Below are 27141 nucleotides of genomic sequence, written 5' to 3'. Positions count from 1 at the left end.
TGGTACAGCACATGCGAGTGAAATTCTTGTGTGCGAGCTTCACAAGCAACAGAGTTGTGCAAAATACAATAATGTAAACAAGCAAAATACAAGAATGGCTACATCTGAAACTAATAAATATATGTACAATATATAATAGTATATGCATTCCTGGATGTGTATACTAAATATTTTTCTACGTGTGTGTGTGTGTGTGTGTGTGTACACATATTTTACAAATTAAATAGAGTAAACAATAAATAAAATATATAAAATAAAATATACAGAGTGAGACATGTGCAAAACAAGTGGCATTTATATACAGTATGGAGTGCATAATGTTGAAGTTCCAGTAGTGAAGCTGAGGTGTCTATGACGTGTTCAGCAGTCTGATGGCAGAAATGGTAAATGGACTAGTTCTTATATAGCGCTTTTCCACTCTTCTGAGCACTCAAAGCACTTTACACAACTTGTGCATTCACCCATTCACACAAGCACAACTGACATTCACACACATTCATACTCCGATGAATGCATCGGAGAGCAATTTCGGGTTAGTATCTTGCCCAAGGATATTTGGCATGCAGACTAGGGGAAGCCGGGAATCGAACCACCAACCTTCCGATCAGTAGATGACCTGCTCTACCACCTGAGCTACAGCCACCCCACCTGAGCTGAAGCTGTCTCTCAGTCTGCTGGTACGGGACCGGATGCTGCAGAACCTCCTTCCTGATGGAAGCAGTCTGAAGAGTTTATGGCTGGGGTGACTGGAGTCCTTGATGATCCTCCCCGCTTTCCTCAGGCAGCGCTTCCTGTAGATGTCTTGGAGGGAGGGAAGCTCACCTCCAATTATCCGTTCAGAGCACCGCACTACTCGCTGGAGAGCTTTGCAGTTGTAGGCGGTGCTGTTGCCATACCAGGTGGTGATGCATCCAGTGAAGATGCTCTCAATGGCACAGTGATAGAAGGTCCTGAGGATGCGGGGGCTCATGCCGAATCTTTTCAGTCTCCTGAGAAAGAAGAGGCGCTGCTGCGCCTTCTTCACTGTTTTGTTTGTGTGTACTGACCACGTAAGATCCTCAGCCAGATGTACTCCAAGGAACCGGAAGCTGCTCAGTCTCTCCACAGCAGCGCCGCTGATGGTGATGGGGGTGTGTACTTCTCTGCACCTCCGGAAGTCCACTATCAACTCCTTTGTCTTTGCGATGTTGAGGGTGAGATGGTTGTCTTGACACCAGTGGGTCAGGGCGCTGACCTCCTCCCTGTAAGCCGTCTCATCACCGTTGGTGATAAGACCCACCACTGTAGTGTCATCCGCAAACTTCACAATGATGTTGGAGTTGTTAGTGGCTGTGCAGTCGTAGGTGTAGAGTGAGTACAGGAGAGGGCTCAGTACACACCCCTGTGGAGCACCAGTGTTCAGTGTGATGGGGGATGAGGTGATGCTGCCCAGTCTGACCACTTGGCGTCTGTCAGACAGGAAGCTAAGGATCCAGCTGCAGAGGGAGCTGCTCAGTCCTAGATCCTGCAGTTTCCTGTCCAGCTTCGAGGGAACGATGGTATTGAATGCTGAGCTGTAATCTACAAACAGCATCCTCACATACGTGTCTCTCTTCTCCAGGTGTGACAGGGCAGTGTGTAGTGTCAGGGCTATGGCATCATCAGTGGACCTGTTGTGGCGGTATGCAAACTGTAGAGGGTCCAGTGAGTCGGGTAGTGCAGAGCAGATGAAGTCCCTGACCAGCTTCTCGAAGCATTTGCTCATGATGGGGGTCAGGGCTACAGGTCGCCAGTCGTTCAATGAGGAGATGGTGGAGGATTTGGGTACAGGGACGATGGTGGCCATTTTGAAGCAGGCTGGGACTACAGACAGAGAGAGGGAAAGGTTGAAGATGTGCATGAACACTCCAGCCAGCTGAGCCGCGCATGACCTGAGGACGCGGCCGAGAATCCCGTCCGGACCAGTAGCTTTGCGCGCGTTCACCTTCCTGAAGCACCTCCGCACATCCTCCTCAGACACAGTGTGCGCACTGACGTCATCCGCGGTGCGCACACTGTCCGGTCTCATGGTGTTCGCCGTGTCGAATCTAGCGTAGAATACGTTTAGATCCTCACACAGAGAGGCCGTGGTCTGCGGTGTGCTGGTTTTCCCTCTAAAATCTGCGATCGTGTTTAGTCCCTGCCACATACTCCGAGGGTTGTCAAACTGTTGTTCCACCCTGTCCCTGTACTCACGTTTGGCTGCTTTGATCGTCTTCCGGAGTTGGTAATGTGCGTGTTTGTAGTCCGATGTGTTCGCGGAGGCAAAGGCGGTGTTCCGTGCCGCGCGAACATCTCCGTTAATCCAGGGTTTTTGATTTGGGAAGGATTTGACTGTTCTGGATGGGACGACATCTTCCACGCATTTCCTGATAAATCCACAGACTGAGTCTGTGTACTCATCAATGTTCCTAGCAGCCACGTGAAACATTTCCCAGTCCGCGTGATCAAAACAGTCCCGCAGCGCAGACTCCGATTGGTCCGTCCAACAGTGCACCGCCCTCCGGGTTGGAGCTTCCTGTTTCAGCTTCTGCCTGTAGGCGGGCAGGAGCAGGATGGAGCGGTGATCTGATTGGCCGAATGGGGCGCGGGGGAGGGCTTTGTACGCATCCCGGAAAGAGGTGTAGCAGTGGTCGAGTAGCCGGTCTCCACGGGTGTTAAAATGGATGTGTTGATGGAGTTTTGGTGAGACTTTCTTCAGGTTTCCCTTATTAAAGTCTCCGGCTGTGATAAACGCTGCCTCTGGGTGTGCGGTTTCCTCGCTGCTGATCGCGCTGTACAGTTCCCTGAGTGCAGGGTCAGTGTTGGCTTGTGGGGGAATGTAAACAGCCGTAATAATCACTGCTGTAAATTCCCTCGGTAGCCAGAATGGCCGGCACTTAATCATCAGGTACTCCAGGTCCGGTGAGCAGAAGGATTTGACCGGGTGCACGTTCGCATAATCACACCAGCTGTTGTTGATCATGAAACACACACCACCGCCTCTGCTTTTCCCAGTAAGATCCTGTGACCTGTCCGCGCGATGCACGGAGAACCCCGGTAGTTGTATTGCGGAGTCCGGTACCTTGTCCGATAGCCAGGTTTCTGTGAGGCAGATCACGCAGCAGTCCCGCATCTCTCGCTGGAATGAGATCCGTGCCCGAAGCTCGCACAGCTTGTTCTCCAGAGACTGCATATTAGCCAGTAATAAACTGGGTAACGGTGGTCTGTTAGTGCGCCGTCTCAGTCGAACCAGAACGCCAGATCTTCTCCCTCTGCGTCGGCGTTTGCGGCCTCCAGGACCAGAGAACAAAGGCGTCTCAGGTGAGATGAATGGGGGGTCTGCAAACGGAGCGTCCATGTTGCAAAACTTGAACTCCGGAAAGTTATAAGAAAGACCGTCTTTTATGTCCAGTAAGGTTTGGCGGTCGTACACAAGGAGACATGTGCTACTCGCGAAAAAATGAAGGAAAAGTAAAATTAAACACAGAAAAAAGCTGTTGCTTGGGGGAGCTCGCGACGAGGCTGCCATACTCGGCGCCATCTTGGATGATATAAGATATAACACTGGGACAGATGATAGTTTAACAAGGCTGTAGCAATATTACTGTTGTTATTGTTAATGACTGTTACGTGTCTCTGCTGGAGCAGACCTAGAGTAGATATTATGTTTTGTCTGTCCCTGCTCTCATGAACAAGGCATCTTTCAAACTGCTTGAAGGAATTTCTTCAGTTTCCGTAAGGATTTTGCCAAAGTTTAAGGTCATCCCAACACTGCGACACTCATTCTGAGTTCATTTGTGAAGTGTGACAGAACTTCACACAAATGCCAAACAGGACAACAGCAAGTTAAAACAATGCTGAAGTGTTTTTATTGTATGACGAGCAGAAAAGAATTTGAGGTTGCAACGTTATCCTTGTTGCACTGCAATCTTGGGATGTGAGAACCTGAAAGCCTGAAATCTGTACCCCATCCACAACACACCTTTTCTCTGTACTCCTCCCCAGCACCCTGCAGTCACATGCGCCTGCAGGTAGATAAAAACCTCAAAAGAGACACTGGTCGCCATTCTGCTCAGAAGCTTTTCAGGAGCTTTCAGAAGATTCACGAGTTCAGGCGTCTCCACCGTGCAGACATACAGGAGCAGGTATGGACCTCTCACTCGCTACAAAAACATCTGAGCTGTATTCGGTGCAATACTGTGAGCCAGTTTCTTGTTTAGAGTGGATGTTTCAGGCTACAGCAGCATTACAGTAACTTTTGTGCATTTTTCCTGCAGTAATTGTGCGTTTACAAACACATTTCAGCAGCACATGCAAACCATCACAGTATAAATGCAGCTCTCTGTTTCCATATTTGGCAACCTTTGGTCTTCCACAACAGCTCCAGGACGGTGTAACCAGGGCAACAGAGTAATATATTGTCCTAAAAGGATAATATTTTACCAAGCCTTGCAACATGCTGCAAATAGCGACGCGCTAAATAGCATGTTAGATAAACTGCCAAAAATACATCCAGAGGAGCAGGTGTTAGGTCTCTCACTCTCATGTCATGAGCTCTCAGCAGATGGTGGAACATGAGCCGCTTTGTTTTGGACTAACCTCCATGTTAAACTGGACTTTATGACAGAGAAATATGGAGTGAAAGGAAAGGCCTTACTTCAGCCTGCAAATCGGTTTTTAATGCACAGGAACTGGAAATTATTAACCTGATAACCTGGGAAGTCATTTGCATACATACGTGTAAAATAAATATGAAATCATTTGTAAGCGTCAGTGTTTCATGTGATTTCTAAGTCATTTTTAACATGTGACCTGTTTGGTGTAGGATGCATTTGGTGGGCACTTTGGGGCTTTTTCTGACCTTGCTGCATCTCTCTAACTCGCTGCTGCTGGGAGCCTTTAACATCAAATCCTTCGGAGACACCAAAGCCTCCAACACCACTCTGATGAACATCATTACCAAGGTCTGGGACTTTTCCCTCTTTGGTAGATATGACAGTTTGTACAAAATGTTTACATCCACCCATTTGTAATGCAATTTGGGTCAGAGTGCTTTCAAAACCAATCCAGAAGTGTTATCTTGTGTGTGCGTTTTGAAATAGTTTGAACTGAATTTTGAGAAATGCTTTGGATGATTTGGCCTGTTGCAGAAGTAAACCTGAATATTCCCAGAATATTCCCACCTCTATGCTTAAGGAATGATCAATGAAATAACTGGATGTGCAACAGCTGTAGCGTTGCCTTTACAATCTAAAGCTTAACACATGAATTTTTTCGTGCAAGGTAAAATATAAACAAACGTGATGTTGCAAGATGGACAATCAGCTGATTCATTTTCATTTTTTATGTGTGTTTTGCAGATTGTCCAACGCTATGACGTCATTCTGATCCAAGAGGTCAGAGACAGTGATCTCTCAGCAACCCAAAAACTCATGGAGTACGTCAACAAGTGAGTCCACACACCGAACATGGAACATTCAGAGTAACACTGAGCATGAAATGCAAACGTATGGAAACATAAAAGTGTGTGTTTGTTTCCCCCCAGAGATTCTCCTCAGTACAAATACATCGTCAGCGAGCCTCTCGGTGCGAGCACCTATAAAGAGCGATATCTCTTCCTTTACAGGTGCACCACGATGAAAAAAATAAGTCTCTACTCTACACACAGTGAAATGATATTTATTCAGTTCAATTTTATTTACACAGCGCCAAATCACAACAAGAGTCGCCTCAAGGCGCTTTATACTGTCAGGTAGACCCTACAATAACACATACAGAGAAAAACCCAACAATCAAATGACCCCTATGAGCAGCACTTTGGCAACAGTGGGAAGGAAAAACTCCCTTTTGACAGGAAGAAACCTCCGGCAGAGTCAGGCTCAGGGAGGGGCGGCTGTTTGCAACAAAACATGGTTCGTTGCAGTGATGCCGTGTAAAAAGCATTTTTAGTTCTTGCTCTAAATATGTATTTTGTAGAAAGGGAAAAAGTCTTTTTCATGGCAGAATGTGAATAGTTTGATTGTTTTCTTTGTTTCTTAAAGCCAAACAATTTAACAAAAATAAAAATGACTTGTTCACGTTGCCCGGGGTTAAAGTCAGGATTGGTGTTGGATCATCATCATCACTTAGACCTCAGAGGGTTAAAGAACCTCCCATAAGTTTCTCAAATAACCATTCAAAACAACTTGATTAAAAATTTATATTTCCAGCATGTTTGTAGTGTTTGAGGCATGTTTGAAGTAATTTAACGGCAAATCCTCCGTCTTTGTTCTGGCATAAACATACATCTTATACACACTCAGAATTCAGAAGAAGTGATTTAAAAAAAGGGGAAAAGCAGAACTACAATAAATTTGTCCCGAGAAGCAACTGGACATGTTTAGAAATGAAGTACACACTGGCAGCAAATGAAAAGGTGGTGATTTTCTCCACAGGGAGGCGCTGGTATCGGTGGCAAAAAGCTACACCTATGACGACGGCCCGGAGGAAACTGGACAAGACGCCTTTAGCAGGGAGCCGTTTGTCGTAATGTTCTCCTCCAAACACACTGGTAGGTGCTGTGGCTCGAGTTATACAGCTGTTTCTGCATCACACTGATAATGATGTGGATCCTCATTCAAACATTTGTGCGTGGTAGTTCCTGGGACATGTTAGTCACTAGTCCTTTATCATTCTCATGCGGTGTAAGCGCCTCCGTCACTGTCAACACTCCTTCGTTCCCTTCTCTTCTGTAGCTGTGAGAGACTTTACTCTGATCCCTCAGCACACCTCCCCAGAATCAGCTGTTCGGGAGCTAAATGCTCTCTATGACGTGGTGGCAGATGTCCGCGCTCGCTGGAACAATGATGTATTTACAGCCTACAAGTAAAAATCATTTATTTGGTGGAAAAACACACATTCGGTAAATGCGACTCACACTACTCTCCCTGCAGGACATCGTGCTGCTGGGTGACTTCAACGCAGGCTGTAGTTATGTGTCCGGGTCTGACTGGCAGCAGATCCGCATCTTCACTGACAAGACTTTCCATTGGCTGATCACTGATGCGGCCGACACTACCGTGTCGCAAACTGTCTGCCCTTACGACAGGTAGACAGATTGTGGCAGGTCGTTCTGATGTGTGCACGCAAACTCTAAACTCTAATCATCTTTCTGTGTTTGCAGGATTGTGGTCACTGCGGACATGATGAGAGGAGTGGTGAAAGATAGTGCGAAGGTGTATAACTACATGACGGACCTGAATCTCAAACAAGATCTGGTAACAGATGAATTTCAATCCTTATCTCTGTAAGAATTCATTTGAACTAAAAAGCACAACCTGCCTCATTCCCCGCTGACACTAATGGAAACGTCAATATAAAAAGTTAACATAATGCTGTATTCACTGCAACTGAGACCATAGACTCGTCAGCAAAATGTTTACTGAGCTCCAATCAGAAGAGAGGCATTCTACACAAAGGGCAAAGCAGTTGCCCCATCAGAAATCATGCAGTTTTAAAGCACTTTTGCTTTTTTAATATCAGCTTTGAGCTACAGAAAATCGAGCAACTTTGTAAAGCAGTGGCTGTAGTAACGACCACAGAGATGCAAACAAAATCATAATGCAGTGTATACTGTAGTGATGGCATTACCATGCAGGCACGTTGAGTTTTTCAGCACTGGAAAGAAACCTGTGGAAACTGAAGCCGTCTGCAGCACAAACTGTGAGCCACTAAAAGAACGGTTTCTCTGTCTCTCAGGCGTTGGCTGTCAGCGACCACTTCCCCGTGGAGGTGAAGCTGAGCGGTTAGGCTCACGTTGCTTGAACCGTGACTTCCACAAGCTTTCCACACATCGTGCTCAATCTGCAGCCAGCACAATGATCATTCAGTTGGGGACTACTGTCAGCCACAGCTTCATGAAATGCAAATGCACAATAAAGCCACTAAAAGAATTTCACTGAAAACTTGTGTGTTGTAAAGAATTCGGCTTCTTGTTGCAGTGGAGCACATTTGTCTGGAACATTTACTGAGACCCTTTGTTGATTTGGAAACCTTTAATAACGCGTGTGTATTTTATTTCACTTCTTTTGTCTGCTTAAATGTCTTCAGAGTTTTGAGTTACTGAAGTTTTTTAATTAATTTCCCAAAACAGCTCAGACACACAGCAAAACACTAACCTGCAAAACTGAGCCAAAAATGTTGAAAAAACATAAAAGAGCGGTAGAGTAATACATCTGTAGGGGAGACCGGGGATAGTTGTCACATCTTTGACATTTCTGTCTGTAAATTGGAGCTCTTTTAAGGTAGTGGATTCAAAATGTAATGCAAAGTATTTACATGTCTCTGCTATTAAATAGTGCAGCTATTTTCTCTGCAGCACAATTACCCATTACATGGTATGGCCTCAAACACGAAGAGTGAAATGTTACAATTAACCCCATAGTCTGGGTTAGTTGTAACATATCCTGGGGTAAAATGTAACACAATGAAATAAGAGTACTAACAAAACATTAACATGTAATCTTTTTTATTCAACACATGAATGCACTTACATCCATTTATGCAACTATGTGTGTGTGTGACAGAATGCAGAAATCTAGCTTTTGAACATATTCCAACCCCCCAAAAAAGACAAATTATGGCATTTTCTGCAACTGAATATTTCATTAATTTTGGTTGGTCTTCCTTGAGTTTGGCCTCATTGGCTCAGTGGGCATTATAACCTACAACTCTTGCACCAACTTTGAACATAACAATGAAGCTGAAAAAATGTAGCTGTGCACCAGCATCGCAATTCCATTACTTTTTATCATGGCTTACCTTGGTGTGGTTTGCAAAGTGCTTCAGGAAGATGAGTGTTGTGTTCCGTAATGTTTATATCATATTGCACCACTAGAGGGTGGTATCGCAAAATAAGAGGTAAAGCGGAGCCGGAAAAGGTTTAGAGAATAGAAAGAGATAGAATACAGTTAGGTGGCTAGCTGATAGCCGATGTGTGTCACTGCTATCCCTTGGATGTTAGTCTGTGCTGAATTCATTAAAGAGCACTGTTCTTCATGAGGACTGGTTATTACCGCCCACCATTACATTTTGGCGACGAGTAACCCTGCGTGTTTTTTTTTCTCTGCTTTGAGTTTTTTTGCCGAGTCATCATGACTGCAAACGTCCATCCGCCACCGATGATTTTGCCTTGCCCTGGAGACCCTCCTCTGCCATTCAACATGTGGATGCGTATGTTCAACAATTATTTGCTTGTGATCAATGCAACAGGGAATGCTTGGCCTGAAGCACGAAGAAGAGCTACTTTACTTCACTGCTTAGGAACTGAGGGACAAAGGATTTTCTACTCACTGCCAAATACAGGTGACACTTTTGCCTCTGCTGTTACTGCCCTAGAACAATACTTTTCACCCAAGGTAAATTGTTACGTTCTGTGAGGCTGTGGGAGTGTGTGGGTGGGGTGTTTGCCCACTCTCCCCGCCTCCACCCCTCTTGCCACTCCTACCCCTCTCTGTCTCTCTCACTCTCCTCTCTCCCCAGGACACAGCTGCTGCTGATTAGCCTCGTTTGCCACCTGACTCCAGTCAGCAATCATCCTCTGAGGCTATTTAAACTGGGGATGAGCTGTGAGCAGGGTGGCTTTTTCCTCGGTGGCTCTACGCAGTTCTGTGCTAGATTTTGGACAGACAGCCTCTTTCTGACCAGTGAGCAGACGGGCTTGTGGGCCCTGAGAGTGTCTCCCCGTGGTGGGGAGTAGGGTAGGAAGTGTGGGAAGTGCCTCCTTTTTTATTGTGTTTGTTTGGTAGTCCTCCTGCCTTTCGTGGCTGCGAGCGTTTTCTTTGTTTCTTTGGCGTTATTGGTAAGACGGCGTTGCCGGCCCTTTAAGTTGATGTTAACCTGTACCATTTTGTAATAAAGTTTTATTGATGCAGAACAACTCTGTTTGTTTTCCTTTTTCATTCTGATTCCGGACTCATTTGTTACTGGTCCCCTCTCTCACATGCCTAGACCCCTTCGGGGGGGAACGTAACAATGTGGGGGCTCGTCCGGGATATGAATGGAAGGAACAACAATTGAGTTTTAGTGAGTTGTTTGCCGGTGGCTTGTTTAGTTGTATGGTATCTGCTGCGCTCTCTCTCCAGTTAGCAAAGGGGAGTGTCTAGCTGAGCGTAAGCTCCTCCTTCAGGCACTCATTTTTTATTTTTCCTTTATTATTTTCGGAGTAATCCCGGGTGGGGATTAGTTCCCTGTCGGGGGTAGGCTTGTCGGTGCTTTGTGCACTTGATGCTTAGCCTTTAAAGTTGCCTCGAGCCTGGTACACTCCAGAAGCTAACTAGGCTAAGATTTTAGTAGGCAGGTCTGGGGAGAGGGTCGGCGGTACTTTTATTTATTGGTTAACCTCTGGCCACACTTTTCCCGCCTGTTTTCTCATTTGTGTATTGGAGGTGGTGCTTCTTTGTTGTTATTGTTAGCCTCAGGTAGTTTTTTTGTTTTTAGAGTTGATGGCTACCTTTGATATTGCCGTGTTTAATAAAAACCCCTCGCTTGTCCAACTGGACGCCTGTAGGAAGAGGGATTTGCATGAGGTGGCATCAGGTTATAGCATTTCTGTTTCCACAGCTCTGCGTAAGGCTGAGCTGAAAGCTGCTCTTGTGGCTGGCTTGGTGGAGAAAGGGATAGTGGCCTTGCCAGTATCTGCCAGTCCACTTGAGCATGGTGCAGCGTCTCAGCCTGTTCCGCAGGCGTCAGCTCAAGCTGTAGGTCCATTGGTGTCGACACCTGTTGGTCAGGGGCTGCCTGTGGACAAACCCATGACATTGCCTCGCTTCGAACCCCTCTCCATTGAATCAAGTGAAGGCTCGAAGCAGGATGCTAAGCTCCGTGTACGCCTGGCTCGTCTCCAGTTAGAGAAGGAGGACCGTGAGAGGGAGTTCCAGCTAAAGAAAGAGCTGGAGCTTAGGCGTTTAGACGCAGAGCTTGCTAGAGCCAGAGAGGTCGAATTGAGGAAGGTGGAGGTGGAGGCAGAGACAGCTGTGAGGTTGCGACAGCTGGAACTCCGGCAGGTTTCCCTTCCTCCGACCGCCTCCATTCGTCAGGCGGACACCCCGTTTGACGTAGGGAAAAACAGTCGTCTGGTTCCGATGTTCCGTGACACTGAGGTCGATAGCTACTTCGAGTCGTTTGAACGAATAGCCACGGCCTTGCACTGGCCACGGGATTCATGGGCCATTTTGCTCCAATGTAAGCTGGCGGGTAAGGCTCAAGAAGTTTGTTCCTCGTTGTCAGCTGAGGACAGCTTGGACTATGACAAGCTGAAAAGGGCTATCCTGCTGGCCTATGAGCTGGTCCCAGAAGCCTATAGGCAGCGTTTCCGGGGGTTGAGAAGAGGTCAGGGTCAGTCCTATCTTGATTTCGCCAGGGAAAAAGGTGTTCTTTTCGATCGGTGGTGTGCGGCCTGCAAAGCCACTGACCTGGCTTCGATCCGGGAACTAATGCTCATAGAGGAATTTAAGAACTGCATTGCTGAGCGCATCGCGGTATATATTAATGAACAGAAGGTTTCCTCGCTACAGCAGGCTGCGACGCTGGCTGATGAGTTCGCGCTCGTCCATAAAACCAGTGTCAGTAGGTATGACCGGCGCGATGCCCCAGTGAAGGCTAGCGAGGTGCCAGTTGCACAGCTCCCAAAGAGTGAGGTACTTGTGTTTCGTCCCAAGGCAGACCGAAAGTGTTTTTTCTGTTTTAAGTCTGGCCACCTGATCGCAGATTGTGAAGCTTACAGACGGAAACAATCAGTCTCGTCTTCACGTAAACCAAAAGGGGTTGGGCTGATTAAAACCATGCCTCCTGTCAGTAGGCCCCCTTCCCCTGAGACCCCGGATGAGTGTTTTAAGCCTTTCATTTTTAAGGGGATAGTTTCGCTTTCTGGTAAGACCGAGGATAAGCGTGAAGTGACCATTCTGCGTGATACTGGTGGCTCACAGTCCCTCATACTAGCTAGTGTGCTTGAATTTAATGAGAAGTCTGACTGTGACTCTAGCATCATTGTAAGAGGTGTTGGGATGAGTTTTGTGCCTGCTCCCCTCCATCGTATCTGGGTACAGAGTGAGCTGGTGAGTGGTTTCTTCTCAGTGGGTGTGCGGCCTTCTCTCCCGATTAATGGGGTGGATTTTATAATGGGAAATGATATCGCGGGTGGGAAAGTTTACCCTACCCCTGAGGTGACCAACAATCCTGTTATAGAGCCTGTGTTAGATGCCCTCAGCCTGCAGCACCCGGATGTGTTCCCGGTGAGCGTTCTGACTCGTTCACGTGCCCAGCAACAAGGTGGGGGGGTTGATTTGTCAGATTCAGTGATCGGCTCTATTCTAGAGAAGGATGTGATGCCCTGCACCGATGAGGGAGATAATGGAGCCTTAGAGTTAGCTCACAGTGTGGTTGAGCCAGCTCCTGTGTCTGGAGCTCCTTTTCTGCTCACCCGGGAAGCACTTGTGAAGGCTCAGAAAGAAGACCCTTCATTAGTTCAGTGTTTTACCGCAGCAGCTCAGGATAAGGGAGGTGAGGGGAGCAAGAGGCAGACATTTTTCGTTTGGGAAGGTTTATTGATGCGCAAGTGGACCCCAAGGCCTGGAGAAGACTGGAGCGTAGTGCGGCAGTTGGTGGTTCCGACCAGTCTGCGGTGGCATGTGCTGCAGTTAGCACATGATCACGCATGGTCAGGTCATTTGGGTGTCACTAAAACATATGACCGTATACTGCAGCATTTCTTTTGGCCGGCAATGAAAGCAGATGTAGTGCAGTTTTGTAACACCTGTCACACTTGCCAGCTTGTGGGTAAACCGAACCAGGCGGTGCCCCCCGCCCCCCTACGTCCTATCCCTGCTGTCGGTGAACCTTTTGAGCATATCCTGGTAGACTGTGTTGGCCCCTTACCAAAGACGCGGGCAGGGAATCAGTTCTTGTTAACCATAATGTGTGTGTCCACTCGATACCCAGAGGCGATTCCTCTGCGGAAAATCACGACAGCAAGCATTACCAAAGCACTAGTCAAATTCTTTACCACCTTTGGCCTCCCGAAAACCGTGCAGACAGATCAGGGTACCAATTTCATGTCCAGGGATTTTAATCGGACTCTACGGTCCCTTGGAGTTTCTCATTCTGTGTCTAGTGCTTACCACCCAGAGTCACAAGGTGCACTGGAGCGGTGGCATCAAACTCTCAAGGCGATGTTGAGTAAGTATTGCCACGACACCGGAAAAAGCTGGGATGACGGGGTCCCGTTTGTATTGTTCGCTATACGTGATGTGAAGCAGGAGTCTTTGGGGTTCAGCCCAGCTACCCTGGTGTTTGGACACGACGTGCGGGGTCCGCTAAAGGTGTTGAAGGAGAGTTTTCTCAGTGGTTGTGTGCCTAAAACTACTGTGATGGAGTTTGTAAAAACATACAAGGACAGGTGGCAACGGGCTACTTTGTTAGCAAAAGAGGCTCTCTGTGTATCCCAGGCAAACATGAAAAAACGATGTGATCAAAAAGCAGTGGAAAGACAGTTCCAGCCTGGGGACAAAGTTCTTGTGTTGTTGCCCGTGCCCAGTTCTGCCCTCATGGCTCGTTTCTCAGGCCCCTATGTGATAGTGAAAAAAGTGTCTGACACCAACTATATTCTCAACACCCCAGAACGCAGAAGGAAGACTCGCCTATGCCATGTCAACATGTTGAAACCATACCATACCAGAGACACCAGCATGACAGAATCATCAGACACTGCTGGGACGGCTGTCCCCGGTTCAGTCCCTGTTGCCCTGCTAAGTGTTGAAGTTAAGGGTGATGATGATCTGGGTACCCTTTCTGAGGGACAGCAATGTGGGCGGTTGTCAAATTCCGTTTTTTTAGCTAAGGCCGAGGCCAACCTATCTCACCTTCCTCCGTCCCAGTGTAAAGAGGTACTTGACTTGCTGCACTCCTACCTGTCTCTTTTTAGTGACGTACCCTCGCGTACCCACGTTTGTGAGCATGACATTGACGTTGGAGACGCAGTCCCAATCAAGCAGCATGCATATCGTTGCCCCTTCGCCAAACGTGAGGTCATGAAAGAAGAAGTTGAGTACTTAGTAGAAAACGGCTTGGCACAACCTAGTTGTAGCCCCTGGAGCTCCCCATGTCTACTAACACCTAAGTCTGATGGCACACCCCGTTTCTGCACAGATTATCGGAAGGTAAACGCTGTAATGGTCTCTGACTCTTTTCCGCTTCCTCGTATGGAAGACTGCATTGACAGCATCGGCCCTGCCAAATTCATCACCAAACTCGATCTCCTTAAAGGCTACTGGCAGGTGCCTCTCACTCCCAGAGCTTCAGAGATTTCCGCATTTGTCACCCCTGACCACTTCATGCAATACACAGTAATGGCCTTTGGCATGAAAAATGCCCCAGCTACTTTTCAACGACTGATGCAGTTGGTGTTGGGAGATGTGCCCCAGTGCAATGTGTATCTAGATGATGTGGTGCTGTACACAGACACATGGGCAGATCATATGTCCCTTCTGAGGACAGTGTTTCAGCGGCTAGCCGAGGCCTCGTTGACCCTCAATCTCGCTAAGTGTGAGTTTGGTAAGGCAACCGTCACTTACCTAGGTAAGCAGGTGGGGTTTGGGCAGGTCCGCCCAGTGGAGGCGAAGGTTGCTGCAATCCTGGACTACCCGAGTCCAGCCACCAGACGGGAACTAAGGCGGTTCCTAGGGATGACCGGATATTACCGGTGTTTCTGTAAGAACTTTTCTGTGGTCGTGACCCCGCTAACCAAACTGTGTAGCCCAAAGGTGCCTTTTGAATGGTCAGTTGAATGCCAGCATGCCTTTGAGTCGGCAAAATCTCTTCTGTGCAGCACCCCTGTATTGGCAGCTCCAAACTTCTCTCACCCCTTTAAGCTAGAGGTCGATGCCAGTGCCACCGGAGCCGGGGCAGTCCTGCTGCAGGATGATGGGGAAGGTGTGTGCCATCCGGTCTGTTATTTCTCTGCAAAGTTCAAACCCCATCAACTGAACTACTCTACCATAGAGAAGGAAGCCTTAGCTCTGCTTCTAGCTCTGCAGCACTTTGAAGTGTATGTGGGCTCCAGCGCTTCCCCGGTGACCGTGTTCACAGACCACAACCCCCTTGTTTTTCTGAACCGGATGTACAATCACAACCAGCGACTGATGCGCTGGGCACTCCTGGCCCAGGATTACAATCTGATGATCATACACAAGAAAGGTACTGACAATATAGTGGCTGATGCACTCTCACGCAGCTCGCAATAGGTTGTTGTTGTTGTTGTTGTTGTTTTGGTAGGGCTTCAATGTAAGGGGGGGGGAATGTTACGTTCTGTGAGGCTGTGGGAGTGTGTGGGTGGGGTGTTTGCCCACTCTCCCCGCCTCCACCCCTCTTGCCACTCCTACCCCTCTCTGTCTCTCTCACTCTCCTCTCTCCCCAGGACACAGCTGCTGCTGATTAGCCTCGTTTGCCACCTGACTCCAGTCAGCAATCATCCTCTGAGGCTATTTAAACTGGGGATGAGCTGTGAGCAGGGTGGCTTTTTCCTCGGTGGCTCTACGCGGTTCTGTGCTAGATTTTGGACAGACAGCCTCTTTCTGACCAGTGAGCAGACGGGCTTGTGGGCCCTGAGAGTGTCTCCCCGTGGTGGGGAGTAGGGTAGGAAGTGTGGGAAGCGTTGCCGGCCCTTTAAGTTGATGTTAACCTGTACCATTTTGTAATAAAGTTTTATTGATGCAGAACAACTCTGTTTGTTTTCCTTTTTCATTCTGATTCCGGACTCATTTGTTACTAGTCCCCTCACTCACATGCCTAGACCCTTTCGGGGGGAACGTAACAAAGTGGGGGCTCGTCCGGGATATGACTGGAAGGAACAGCAATTGAGTTTTTAGTGAGTTGTTTGCCGGTGGCTTGTTTAGTTGTATTGTATCTGCTGCGCTCTCTCTCCAGTTAGCAAAGGGGAGTGTCTAGCTGAGCGTAAGCTCCTCCTTCGGGCACTCATTTTTTATTTTTCCTTTGTTATTTTCGGAGTCATCCCGGGTGGGGATTAGTTCCCTGTCGGGGGTAGGCTTGTCGGTGCTTTGTGCACTTGACGCTTAGCCTTTAAAGTTGCCTCGAGCCTGGTACACTCCAGAAGCTAACTAGGCTAAGATTTTAGTAGGCAGGTCTGGGGAGAGGGTTTATTTATTGGTTAACCTGTGGCCACACTTTTCCCGCCTGTTTCTCATTTGTGTATTGGAGGTGGTGCTTCTTTGTTGTTATTGTTAGCCTCAGGTAGTTTTTGTGTTAGAGTCAATGGCTACCTTTGATATTGCAGTGTTTAAGGGTGAGCGTGGTGCAGCGTCTCAGCCCGTTCTGCAGGCGCCAGCTCAAGCTGTAGGTCCATTGGTGTCGACACCTGTTGATCAGGGGCTGCCTGAGGACAAACCCATGACAGTGCCTCGCTTCGAACCCCTCTCCATTGAATCAAGTGAAGGCTCGAAGCTGGATGCTAAGCTCCGTGTCCGTCTGGCTCGTCTCCAGCTGGAGAAGGAGCAGCGTGAGAGAGAGTTCCAGCTGAAAAGGGAGCTAGAGCTTAGGCGTTTGGACGTGGAACTGGCTACGGCTAGGGAGGTCGAATTGAGGAAGGTGGAGGTGGAGGCAGAGACAGCTGTGAGGTTGCGACAGCTGGAACTCCGGCAGGTTTCCCTTCCTCCGACTGCCTCCATTCGTCAGGCAGACACCCCGTTTGACGTAGGGAAAAACAGTCGTCTGGTTCCGATGTTCCGTGACACTGAGGTCGACAGCTACTTCGAGTCGTTTGAACAAATAGCCACGGCCTTGCACTGGCCACGGGATTCGTGGGCCATTTTGCTCCAATGTAAGCTGGCGGGTAAGGCTCAAGAAGTTTGTTCCTCGTTGTCAGCTGAGGACAGCTTGGACTATGACAAGTTGAAAAGTGCTATCCTGCTGGCTTATGGGCTGGTCCCAGAAGCCTATAGGCAGCGTTTCCGGGGGTTGAAAAGGGGACAGGGTCAGTCTTATCTTGATTTCGCCAGGGAAAAAGGTGTTCTTTTCGATCGGTGGTGTGCGGCCTGCAAAGCCACTGACCTGGCTTCGATCCGGGAACTAATGCTCATAGAGGAATTTAAGAACTGCATTGCTGAGCGCATCGCAGTAAATATTAATGAACAGAAGGTTTCCTCGCTACAGCAGGCTGCGACGCTGGCTGATGAGTTCGCGCTCGTCCATAAAACCAGTGTCAGTAGGTATGACCGGCGCGATGCCCCAGTGAAGGTTAGTGATGTGCCAGCTACACAGTACCGAAAGGGTGAGGTACTTGTGTCCCATTCCAGTGTGAAACGAAAGTGTTTTTTTTGCTTAAAGTCTGGCCATTTAATAGCAAATTGTGGAGCCTACAAACAGAAACAGTCAGTCTTGAGAGTTAGGAGTGTGCCAGCTAACAAAGCCGATACAGGCGTGGTTTCAAGAGCCAAAACAAAGCTCTGTTTCTTCTGCCACAAACCTGGCCACCTGGTTGCTCACTGTTTGAAAGCAAACTCAAAGCAAAATCGATCTGCTTTCAAAAGAGTGAACTGTGGTTCACAAACCGACAAAGTTGCCAGTCCTAGGCAACAGTTGGAGCATAATTGCTCAGTGGTGTCATTTGGTCACTGTCAGAGATCAACTAATTGTAATCTGCCACCTGATGACGGTCTCTCGGGTCCAGATGACCTACAGTGTGATAGATTGTGTGTGACACAACCATTTCAACCTGCACCTCTGGCTAACCAGCATGCCTTTTGCCATGACCTAGTGAAGAAGCGTCAGAGAAGTGTTGCTGTAAGGCCTTCTAGCTGCCTGATGGGTTCTCCATATGTGATGGCTCAAAAAACATTTGGCTGTCATTTGGGACACTATGTTGAGGGACTTGAGCCAACCCCGTGCAGTGTTTTCAACCCATCAAAAAGGTCTTGGCAGATTCGGCAGGGTATGCCTAACCGTTATTATGGTGGATGGTAGGTGATATGTTTAAAAGCTGGGTAGGACGTTCTATGACAAACCACTGGTTTGTATTTATGGGAGGGGGTGTTACGGCCCTAGCTGGGCCTCCTGATACTGCCCTTGTGTGGGCGTGGTGTTTTTCTCCGCCTCCTCCTCTTTTGCTCCACCCCCCGTCTCTCTCTTGCTCTTCTCTCTCCCCAGGACACAGCTGCTGCTCATTGGACTCATTTACCACCTGGGCCCAGTCAGCAATCACCTCTCGGAGGTCATATAAGCTGGGAATGAGCTGTGAACAGGGTGGGGTGTTCTCTGGTGTTTCTGCGTTGTGTGTGGTTAACCTGCTCAAAGTGTGGAGTTGTGGAAACAGCATAGCTGCTTTGCGTGAGTAGTGTGGGCTTGTGAGCCTTGCCTGCTCAAAGTGTGGAGTTGTGGAAACAGCATAGCTGCTTTGCGTGAGTAGTGTGGGCTTGTGAGCCTTGGCAGCAGCAAAGCCAACTGCTGTTAGTGACAGGGTGAGCTTGTGGGCCCCTGGAAGTACCTCCTCGTGGTGTGGAGTTTTTGTTTGGTTATTGTGTTCTTTGTTGTTGCAACCCTTTTTCTCTTTTTCCAAGTGTTATTGGTAAAACGGCGTTGCCGGCTCTTTATGTTAAGATGATCTATAATAAAGACTATTTTATTTACTGAAAACACTGGTCTGTTTTCCTTTCATTCTGTTCTGGACTCATTTGTTACTGGTCCCCTCACTCACATGCCTAGACCCTTTCGGGGGGAACGTAACAAATGTTGTTGTGGAAAGACATGCTTTCAGACAGCGAACACAAGCTTCACATGAGACTGTTATCCAGTATGTGGCCAGCTTGTGTGACCTTGCTTCTAAATGTGAGTTTGATGACAGGACAGAAGAAATGATCCGTGATCAGCTAGTTGAATATGTGTCTAGCCCCAGCATAAGAGAAAGAAATTTGCTTGAACCCGATTTGACTCTAGATAAAGCTGTTACACTGGGAACACAAATGGAATCTGCAGTTCAACAAGCTAAATCCATAGCTGCAGACAGCAGTACTCCAGTCCAAGCTGTGCAGTCTCACTCACACTCCATGCAGAGGAAACATAAGTACAATGCTCACCCTGCAAAGCCATCTCATGCAACAAAAACATCTAAGAACTGTTTTAGATGTGGTTCAAACAGTCATTTAGCCAACCTTCGTCAGTGCCCTGCTGCCAAAGCTACATGTAAAATGTGTCATAAAATTGGACATTTTGCTCGTGTCTGCTGCTCATCCAAGAAAAAAGATGTATGGGAAGTCCATTTACCACAACTCACAGTCCTCTACTTAACAGATCCTTCGCATGCATCAAAAGGATTGCAATGCAGCATAAATGTGAGCACACCTATCTCATCAGCTAAGGACATTGAACTGATTGTGTACACAGGTTCTGCAGTTTCTATCTTGCCTAACCACATCTACAAAGAGCACTTCAGTGATACGCCACTACAACCACCTGACCTTCAACTGGTTACATACACAAAGAAAACAATTCCTGTTAGGTTGCCTGCAAGTCACAGTGAGCAGAGGAAATGCATCTGCCTCAGCTGTGTTCTTTGTTGTAATAAAAAGGAACTCCTCTTCTTGGAAGAAATCTGATGGAAGCACTGAATGTCAGCATTGCAGGCAATACTGCTCTACCTCCATGTACTGATCGTACTGCTTTTGTGATGTTTACAAACCAATCACCTGCTCCTTGCATCCCTGCTGCCCCAGATATTGGCTGTGTGCGTGCCTTTGTGTATAAAGTGAAAGTTGACCCAACAGTCAAACCTGCCCGTCAGAAGCTGCGACGTCTCCCGTTTGCTGTGAGGGCTTCAGTTTCAGCAGAACTGAATCGTTTACTCAAAGCTGGTGTCATTGAACGGATTGATGCATCACCATGGGTATCCACAATTGTTGTGACAGGATGGAAAACTGGTGGAATAAGGCTGTATGCAGACCTCCGTGAACCAAACAAAGCTGTGATCACTGATTGCTTCCCCTTACTACATGTAGATGAATTGTTTGCCAGCTTACAGCGTGCAAAGAGGTTTTCTACAATTGATCTTGCAAATGCATACTACCAGCTGCCCCTGCATGAAGATAGCAGAGATTTGACAGCATTCATTACACATGATGGACTCTTCAGATTCTGCAGAGTACCTTATGGACTGGCCTCTGCCCCCTCAGCTTTTCAGAAAAGTGATGGCTGAAATTCTTAAAAACCTCCCAGGTGTCCAAAACTACCTGGATGACCTTATTGTCTACAGTAAAAGTGCAGCTGAGCATGACCAAAACCTTAGCACTGTCCTGCAGAAGCTCAAAGATGCTGGACTTGTGCTTAACGAAAACAAATGCCATTTTAGGAAGACATCGCTACGCTTCCTAGGTCATGTTGTCACTGCTGATGGCATTCTTCCTGATGAGGAGCATATTGATGCTGTTCTGAGAGCCCCTCCCCCATCTGATGCTGTTGCTCTAAGATCCTTCCTGGGCTTGGTGTCATGGTACTCCAAGTTCTTGCCAAACTTTGCAACTGTTGTAGCCCCTATGCCTGCCTGTGCTAATGACAAGAACACCTTCACATGGACTTTAGATGCACAAGCGAGCTTTGAAGAAGTAAAAAAACTCCTGGTGAATAGTCCTGCACTGGCACTGTTTGACCCTGCCTTGCGTGTCGTGATCTCTACTGATGCAAGTGACTATGGGCTTGGTGCTGTATTTGCTCAAGTGCAACCTGATGGCACAGAAAAACCTGTGGCGTTTGCTTCCCGCACACTGTCTGCAACAGAACAAAAGTACTCAACTGTTGAAAAAGAAGCTTATGCTTGTGTGTGGGCTGCAGAGAAATGGAGAACATATTTGTGGGGCCGACGTTTTACTCTGCGGACAGACCACCAAGCTCTGACAACACTGCTGAGCACCAAAGGGATTAATAGGGCTGGAATGCGCATCGCCCGCTGGTCTGCCCGCCTCCTGTGTTTTGACTATGATGTTATTTGCCGCCCAGGTTCTCAGAACTATACAGCTGACTGTCTCTCTCGCCTGCCCCTGCCTGTTTCTTCCCATCCTACATCGGATGCAGATCATGAAATGGTAGCCCAAGTTTCTGCTGCCATGTCCTCTCTTCCAGTTGCGGACTTTGACTCTGCCTGTTCAACTTGCCCTGAACTGGTTGCTTTGCGTTCACAAATACAAAGTGGCTGGCCTGCCTCAATCAAAGCACTTGATGTCACGCTTGCACCTTACTACAAAATCCGTAATGAACTTTCAACCCTGAGTGATTATGTTCTCAGAGGCTCAAGGCTCATTGCACCACTTTCAGTGAGACTTAAACTGATTGCACTGGCACATGAAAGTCATCAAGGGATTGTGCGCACAAAACAAAGACTACGAGACCTCTACTGGTGGCCAAAAATGGACTCACAAGTTCAGTCTGCCATAACCTCATGCCTCCTCTGTCAGTCCAATGACAAAACTGCACATACTAACCCTGCTCCTCTCCAACCCGTCCCACTGCCTGATGGACCGTGGAAAAAATTTGGTCTTGACATTGTTGGGCCTTTTGATACTGCTATACCTGCTTGTAGATATGTCATAACATTGACTGACTACTACTCCAAATGGCCTGAGCTTGCCTTTTCTCCTTCTGCTACTACTGATGATGTCATTCAGTTCCTCTCATCTGTCTTTAGTCGTCATGGCAACCCAGAGAACATCGTGACTGACAATGGTACACAGTTCACCTCTGTAATGTTCACCTCATTCCTCCAGGATAGAGGCATCTCCCACAGCAGAACATCTGTCTACTACTCAGCTTCAAACGGAGCAATCGAACGGTTTCATCGTGCTCTCCACACCTGTATCCAGACAGCAATCCAGCAGTCAAAACCATGGAAGGCGACTGTGCTGGATTGGCTTCAAGTTTACCGTGCAACACAGCATGCAACTACTTCCCTCTCTCCCTATGAACTCCTGTATGGCAGGAAGATGCGTACTAAACTGGATGTCCTCCCTTTGCCTCCTGCTGTGTCTCCACTGGATGACGTTGCACGTCACTCAGTTCAGAAATATCAGTTGAAAATGCAACGTTACACTGATGGTAGGCGTCACGCACAGAAACCTTCTTTTCTACCAGGAGAGAGTGTGAGGATAAGGAAACCCCACCATGTCCCTAAAGGACATCCCAGATTTACCCCTCCTGTAACAGTAACAAAAGCCAAAGGCTCGAATGCCTTCTTGCTGAGTGATGGCAAGGTTTGGAATGCCACTCATCTAGCACGTTGTCGCCCTGTGACTGAAAAGAACGCTGACACTGCTAGGCTGCACCACACCCAGACTGGCTCACCTACTGCCAGAAGACTGCCACGCGTCAAGTACAAGCCTCGTTGGCACAAAGACTATATTGTACCATAATAGGTTGCTTGAAAAGGACATTAGAGAAATGTCATTACTTGTTCTATTTTGGGTTACGAAGAACTGATTTCCTGCCACCAATGCACTAAAAATATTGTAATGGAAAAACTGGAATAATGGCTTTTCATTTTACAATTTCAGGCTTATTTAGCTTTTCTAGTTGTAGTATTCTGATGTTATAACTAATGCGACATTTAAGTTCACCAGTGCATGTTTGGTTTGCTAAACAGTGAATTACTTTATTTCTGTACTATGCTATTTGGTGAACTCTTTTTATAAAGAGAGAGGAGATGTTGTGTTCTGTAATGTTTATATCGTATTGCACCACTAGAGGGTGGTGTTGCAAAATAAGAGTAAAGCGGAGCCGGAAGAAGTTTAGAAGAGAGAGATAGAATACAGTTAGATGGCTAGCTGATAACTGATGTGTGTCACTGCTATCCCTTGGATGTTAGTCTGTGCTGAATTCATTAAAGAGCACTGTTCTTCATGAGGACTGGTTAGTACCGGCCACCATTACAATGAGGAAATCTGTTTCTTGCACCCATCCTGATTTATTTCCACTACCAGTACTTCCTACTGGTCCATCTCTGACACAGTGGTCAGCATAATGTATGTGTGGGAACACAAACAGTGGAGGAATTGTGTTGCCAATGGCATTAACCGCATATACAAATGCGACCAGTGAACCTCTCTCTGCTGATGTCGTTGCCCCAACTTGTTTAATATAAGTTAAAGTAATAGTGTGGTAAGTTGTAACATCTGCGTTATTGTTACAACTGACCCCGACTGTAGCTGTTACAACTGACCCAGACTCCTATAGCCATGAACTAGCTAACATTACAGCCAACGGCTAAAACACTAGCACTAAAGACCTGCACAGAATATATCCCCATAGACATACAAATAACACAATTTAAGTTTGATGAGTTTAACTGCAAAGCAGATAATGCTATTAGAAATTGAAATAAAGTAGAAAAACTTACTTTTTGGCATACAAATGACTTTTTTTCATGTTAAATTGTCTGTGTTTGACAAAATGTGCTGATTTTTCACATGTGATAGCAGAACTGAGTTGGGCATGCACAGGATGAGTCACATCATTTGAAACTTAGCCCTGATTGGAGAAACTGGAAGTGTTACAACTGACCCACGTTACAACTATCCCCGGTCTCCCCTACACAAAAGAAGAAACAATGTATTCATTAAAGATTATTTTCAGTCATCTTCAGTTACTCCTGTAAAGCTGAAATGTGTTCACCACATATGTTAACCTGTGATTTTTAAACACTGAAATGGAGAATCAGGTTGTCTGCATACAAAAAGCTAAAGACGCCTGGGAAATAGAGACACTAGAGTTTCTAATAGCGTCCAAGAGAAGTGTGCTTGGAGAGACGATAGCTGACTGCAGCCTCAAGATGGCAGTGATGTAGAAGCACATCACTTATGCTTTGGTATAACTGACTAGACAAGCACTGCTTGTCCTGGCTGAACAGTTGAGTTGGGGTTGCTGTAGTTCAGTTCTACTAATTGGAAGGTTTGCAGTTCAATACCAAGCTGCTGCAAAATACTTAGCCTCCCCCCCGAGGATGTAATATTAAAGTGAATACACGTGCTGATTTCATCTCTTTACATGAAAGAACATTTACTTTTCCAGGAGTCACATTAGTGACTTGTAGCTTTAGGCTTAGTAGACGACTCACACATTGACAAATCCAAACACATTTGAGGGTAATACTCTTAAATGTGTAAATGTAGTGCTCAAAGAAAACAGGGAGCACCACAGCAGAGGTCATTCATGTCTGTCACACACAGGACGTGACAGTGAAAAGTGTGGAGACACTGCACACCTGAAGTTTAGCCGATTGTGTTGCGCTGACACTCAGGTCCTTTTGAAGTGTCGTATATTGATTCAATTGTCCAAAACACAAACATACAAAGAATGAAAAATGCTCCTTGTTATAAGAATGCAAGATTCATTTTGATTTGGTTGTCCGCTGAATTTTTAACATTCTCAGCTGTCATTTGAATGTAGAGACGTCTGAGTTACAGAGATAATGAATGAGAACCACACGTTTTAATCCATTTAATGTATGAATCCAGACATTTATTTGGATATTTCACAGTAAAAACCAAACATTTGTTAGAGATGACAAAGGCTTTGCCACATTTAGATGCACTAAAGGTCAGATTTGCTGTTAGTCCTTCATATGTGAGACTCTTTTGCAACAATTAGCAGTTTGCTCGCGTAAGCATACTGCAGGTAATGCTGAGTGATGGAGAAGGCTCGGCAGGTTGCCCGAGTGTACGGCTCTTCAAACCAAAACAAAAAGTCACACCCTAACCTCGAGTGTTTTTATTAACACCTTGAGGGGTAAATGCTGGGTTTTATCCCCCAAACATGTAGACTGCTCACTGCCTGATGTCAGATCACATCTGTAGCTGGTGCTACAAAGTGTGCAAACATGTTTCCCCTCTCTAAGCCTTTCTTCTCTTAAGCATCTCCAGATACATCCCCAGGGACTTCTGAATAGAGTCCTTGGTGATGAACTTGACAAAGTTATTGACATCAGCCTCTCTGTTAGCCGCCAGCTTGTCTATGGTTGGCTTCCTCATCATGGACTTTGTGAGCTGTCTGGCGTGATCTGCAAATGAAACAAATGCACATGTAAGGAAGCTGTGCATTCATATACAATTTCTTCTATGAATACTGACATGGGCTTCAATTCATTGCAAAATATATTCAATTGCAGCACTATTGTGGAGCACCTTTTATTTCTTATGTGGGAAAGTGACATTTCTAACAGGTGCTGAAAGCTTATGCTCTTTCTCTGCCTCCTGCACATCCTGCCAAGTACCAGGATGTACTAAATACTGCTGTACAGATGGAAATACACCCATATCGACACTTCTGAGGTACGAGGTTACATCTCCCTACATGCGGGTTCGTGCCACCTCACCTTAAAACAAACATACACTGATAGCAGCTCATTTTTTTCCTACCTGCCTTGGAAATGTTACCTGCAATTTTATTACCCAAATGGTAAATGGACTGGTTCTTATGTAGCGCGTTTCTACTCATCTGAGCGCTCAAAGCACTGATGAGGCCAATCACCGTGATGTCATCTGCAAACTTAATGATGGTGTTGGAACCATCAGCAGGTCTGCAGTCGTGGGTGAAGAGGGAGTAGAGGAAAGGGCTCATCACACAGCCTTGTGGTACACCGGTGTTCATTGTGATGGTAGATGAGCAGTGGTTATCCAGCCGGACATGTTGGGGGCGGTTGGTCAGGAAGTCCAGTAACCATTTGCAGATGAGGGAGCTGATGCCCAGGTCTGTCAGTTTCCTGATGAGTTGTGAGGGGTGGATTGTATTGAATGCTGCACTGAAGTCTATAAACAGCATTCTGGCGTAGGTGTTGTTGTTGTCCAGGTGTGAGACAGACAGAGTGCAGTGCGATGGAGACTGCATCCTCTGTGCTCCTGTTCTGGCGGTATGCGAATTGGTGGGGGTCCAGGGTGGGGGGGAGACAGGATTTGAAGTGTGCTAGGACCAGCTGCTCTAAGCACTTAGTGATGATGGGGGTGAGTGCTACTGGGCGGTAGTCATTGAGGCTAGATGGGTTGGAGTTTTTGGGTGTCGGGACGGTGGAGGTGGATTTGAAGCAGGCCGGTACCACAGCGTGGGCCAAGGACAGATTGAATATGTCTGTCAGCACTCCTGCAAGCTCCCCAGAACACGCTCTGAGAACAGGCCCGGGGATGCCATCAGGACCTGCAGCCTTGTGGACACTGATCCTGCTCAGCACCGCTCCTACATCGGTGGGGGAGAGAGTCAGAGGTTGGTGGTCTGCTTTGGTCGTGGTTGTGGGGTTCCCTCGCTCAAAACGAGCATAAAAGTTGTTGAGCTCATTGAGGAAGGAGACATCAGAGGATGCGGGGGAGGGTTTGGTGGTCCTGTAGTCTGTGATGGTCTGGAGTCCTTGCCACATGCGTCGGGGGTTGGAGTTGGAGAAGTGTTCTTCTACCTTCTTTTTGTAATGGTGTTTGGCTTTTTTGATGCCCTTCTTTAGATTAGCCCTGGCTGTGCTGTAGGCGTGTGCATCTCCTGACCTAAAGGCGGTGTTGCGGGCCTTCAGGAAGAGACGAAGATCCCGGTTCATCCAAGGCTTCTGGTTGGGGTACATGGTGATCCGTTTCTGGGTGTAAAGTAAAGTGTGCATGTTAGTCCCCGTAGGGATATAGTTCCTCTGCATTTAACCCATTCACCCAGTGAAGCAGTGGGCAGCCACCAATGCAGCGCCCGGGGAGCAGTGTGTAGGGACGGTACCTTGCTCAGGGGTACCTCAGGGTAGCCGTTCAGTGGAGTCAAACCACCGACCTTCCGATCATGGTGCCACCACTCTACCTACTGAGCTATCCCTGCCCACTGTCAGGTGGTGACACTGTCTGTGGTTTTGGAGATGTAATCCAGTACAGATGAGGCGTACTGGTCCAGGTCTGTGTGGGTGAACATATTCCAGTCTGTTGGTGTGGTTGAAGTTCACCTTTATGTGCTGAAGGTGAAAACACTGAGCAAAGGGAGGAGTGTATGATCTGTAGATACTATGGAAGCTGAAGATTGTACCTGACACCCGTTTGCTGCTGCCACCTTCTGGCCTTCAGGTGCTCTGGACGTGCTGTTTTTTGTCCTACAGCTTTAAGAGGC

The 27141-nt window shown here is 47.2% G+C and overlaps 1 protein-coding gene across 2 annotated transcripts; it reads left to right on the top strand.

Moving 5' to 3' along the window:
- Positions 1-4036: 4036 nt before the first annotated feature.
- Positions 4037-7943, top strand: LOC113033038 (deoxyribonuclease-1). 2 transcript variants are annotated; one of them, XM_026186309.1, is made up of 9 exons: positions 4037-4145; positions 4826-4964; positions 5361-5449; positions 5546-5626; positions 6435-6550; positions 6735-6847; positions 6933-7087; positions 7163-7256; positions 7738-7943. In XM_026186309.1, the coding sequence occupies exons 2-9, from the start codon at positions 4827-4829 to the stop codon at positions 7786-7788; spliced, it is 837 nt and encodes a 278-aa protein (XP_026042094.1). In that variant the 5' UTR covers positions 4037-4145; position 4826; the 3' UTR covers positions 7789-7943. The 2 variants fall into 2 exon arrangements, with proteins under 2 accessions (XP_026042094.1, XP_026042093.1); XM_026186308.1 differs by having other exon boundaries at positions 5525-5626.
- Positions 7944-27141: the final 19198 nt, after the last annotated feature.

Source organism: Astatotilapia calliptera, chromosome 12, assembly GCF_900246225.1.
Source record: "Astatotilapia calliptera chromosome 12, fAstCal1.2, whole genome shotgun sequence".
Lineage (NCBI taxonomy): Eukaryota > Metazoa > Chordata > Actinopteri > Cichliformes > Cichlidae > Astatotilapia > Astatotilapia calliptera.
This window is presented reverse-complemented; position numbering and strand designations above follow the sequence as displayed.

What these genes read in the sequence shown, in the direction of transcription:
- LOC113033038 (XM_026186308.1), top strand. Translation starts at nt 4,827, where the DNA reads ATGCATTTGGTGGGCACTTTGGGGCTTTTTCTGACCTTGCTGCATCTC. An exon ending in TGATGAACATCATTACCAAG is followed by an intron (nt 4,965 to 5,360) that starts GTCTGGGACTTT and finishes TGTGTTTTGCAG; the next exon opens with ATTGTCCAACGCTATGACGT. An exon ending in ACTGTCTGCCCTTACGACAG is followed by an intron (nt 7,088 to 7,162) that starts GTAGACAGATTG and finishes CTGTGTTTGCAG; the next exon opens with GATTGTGGTCACTGCGGACA.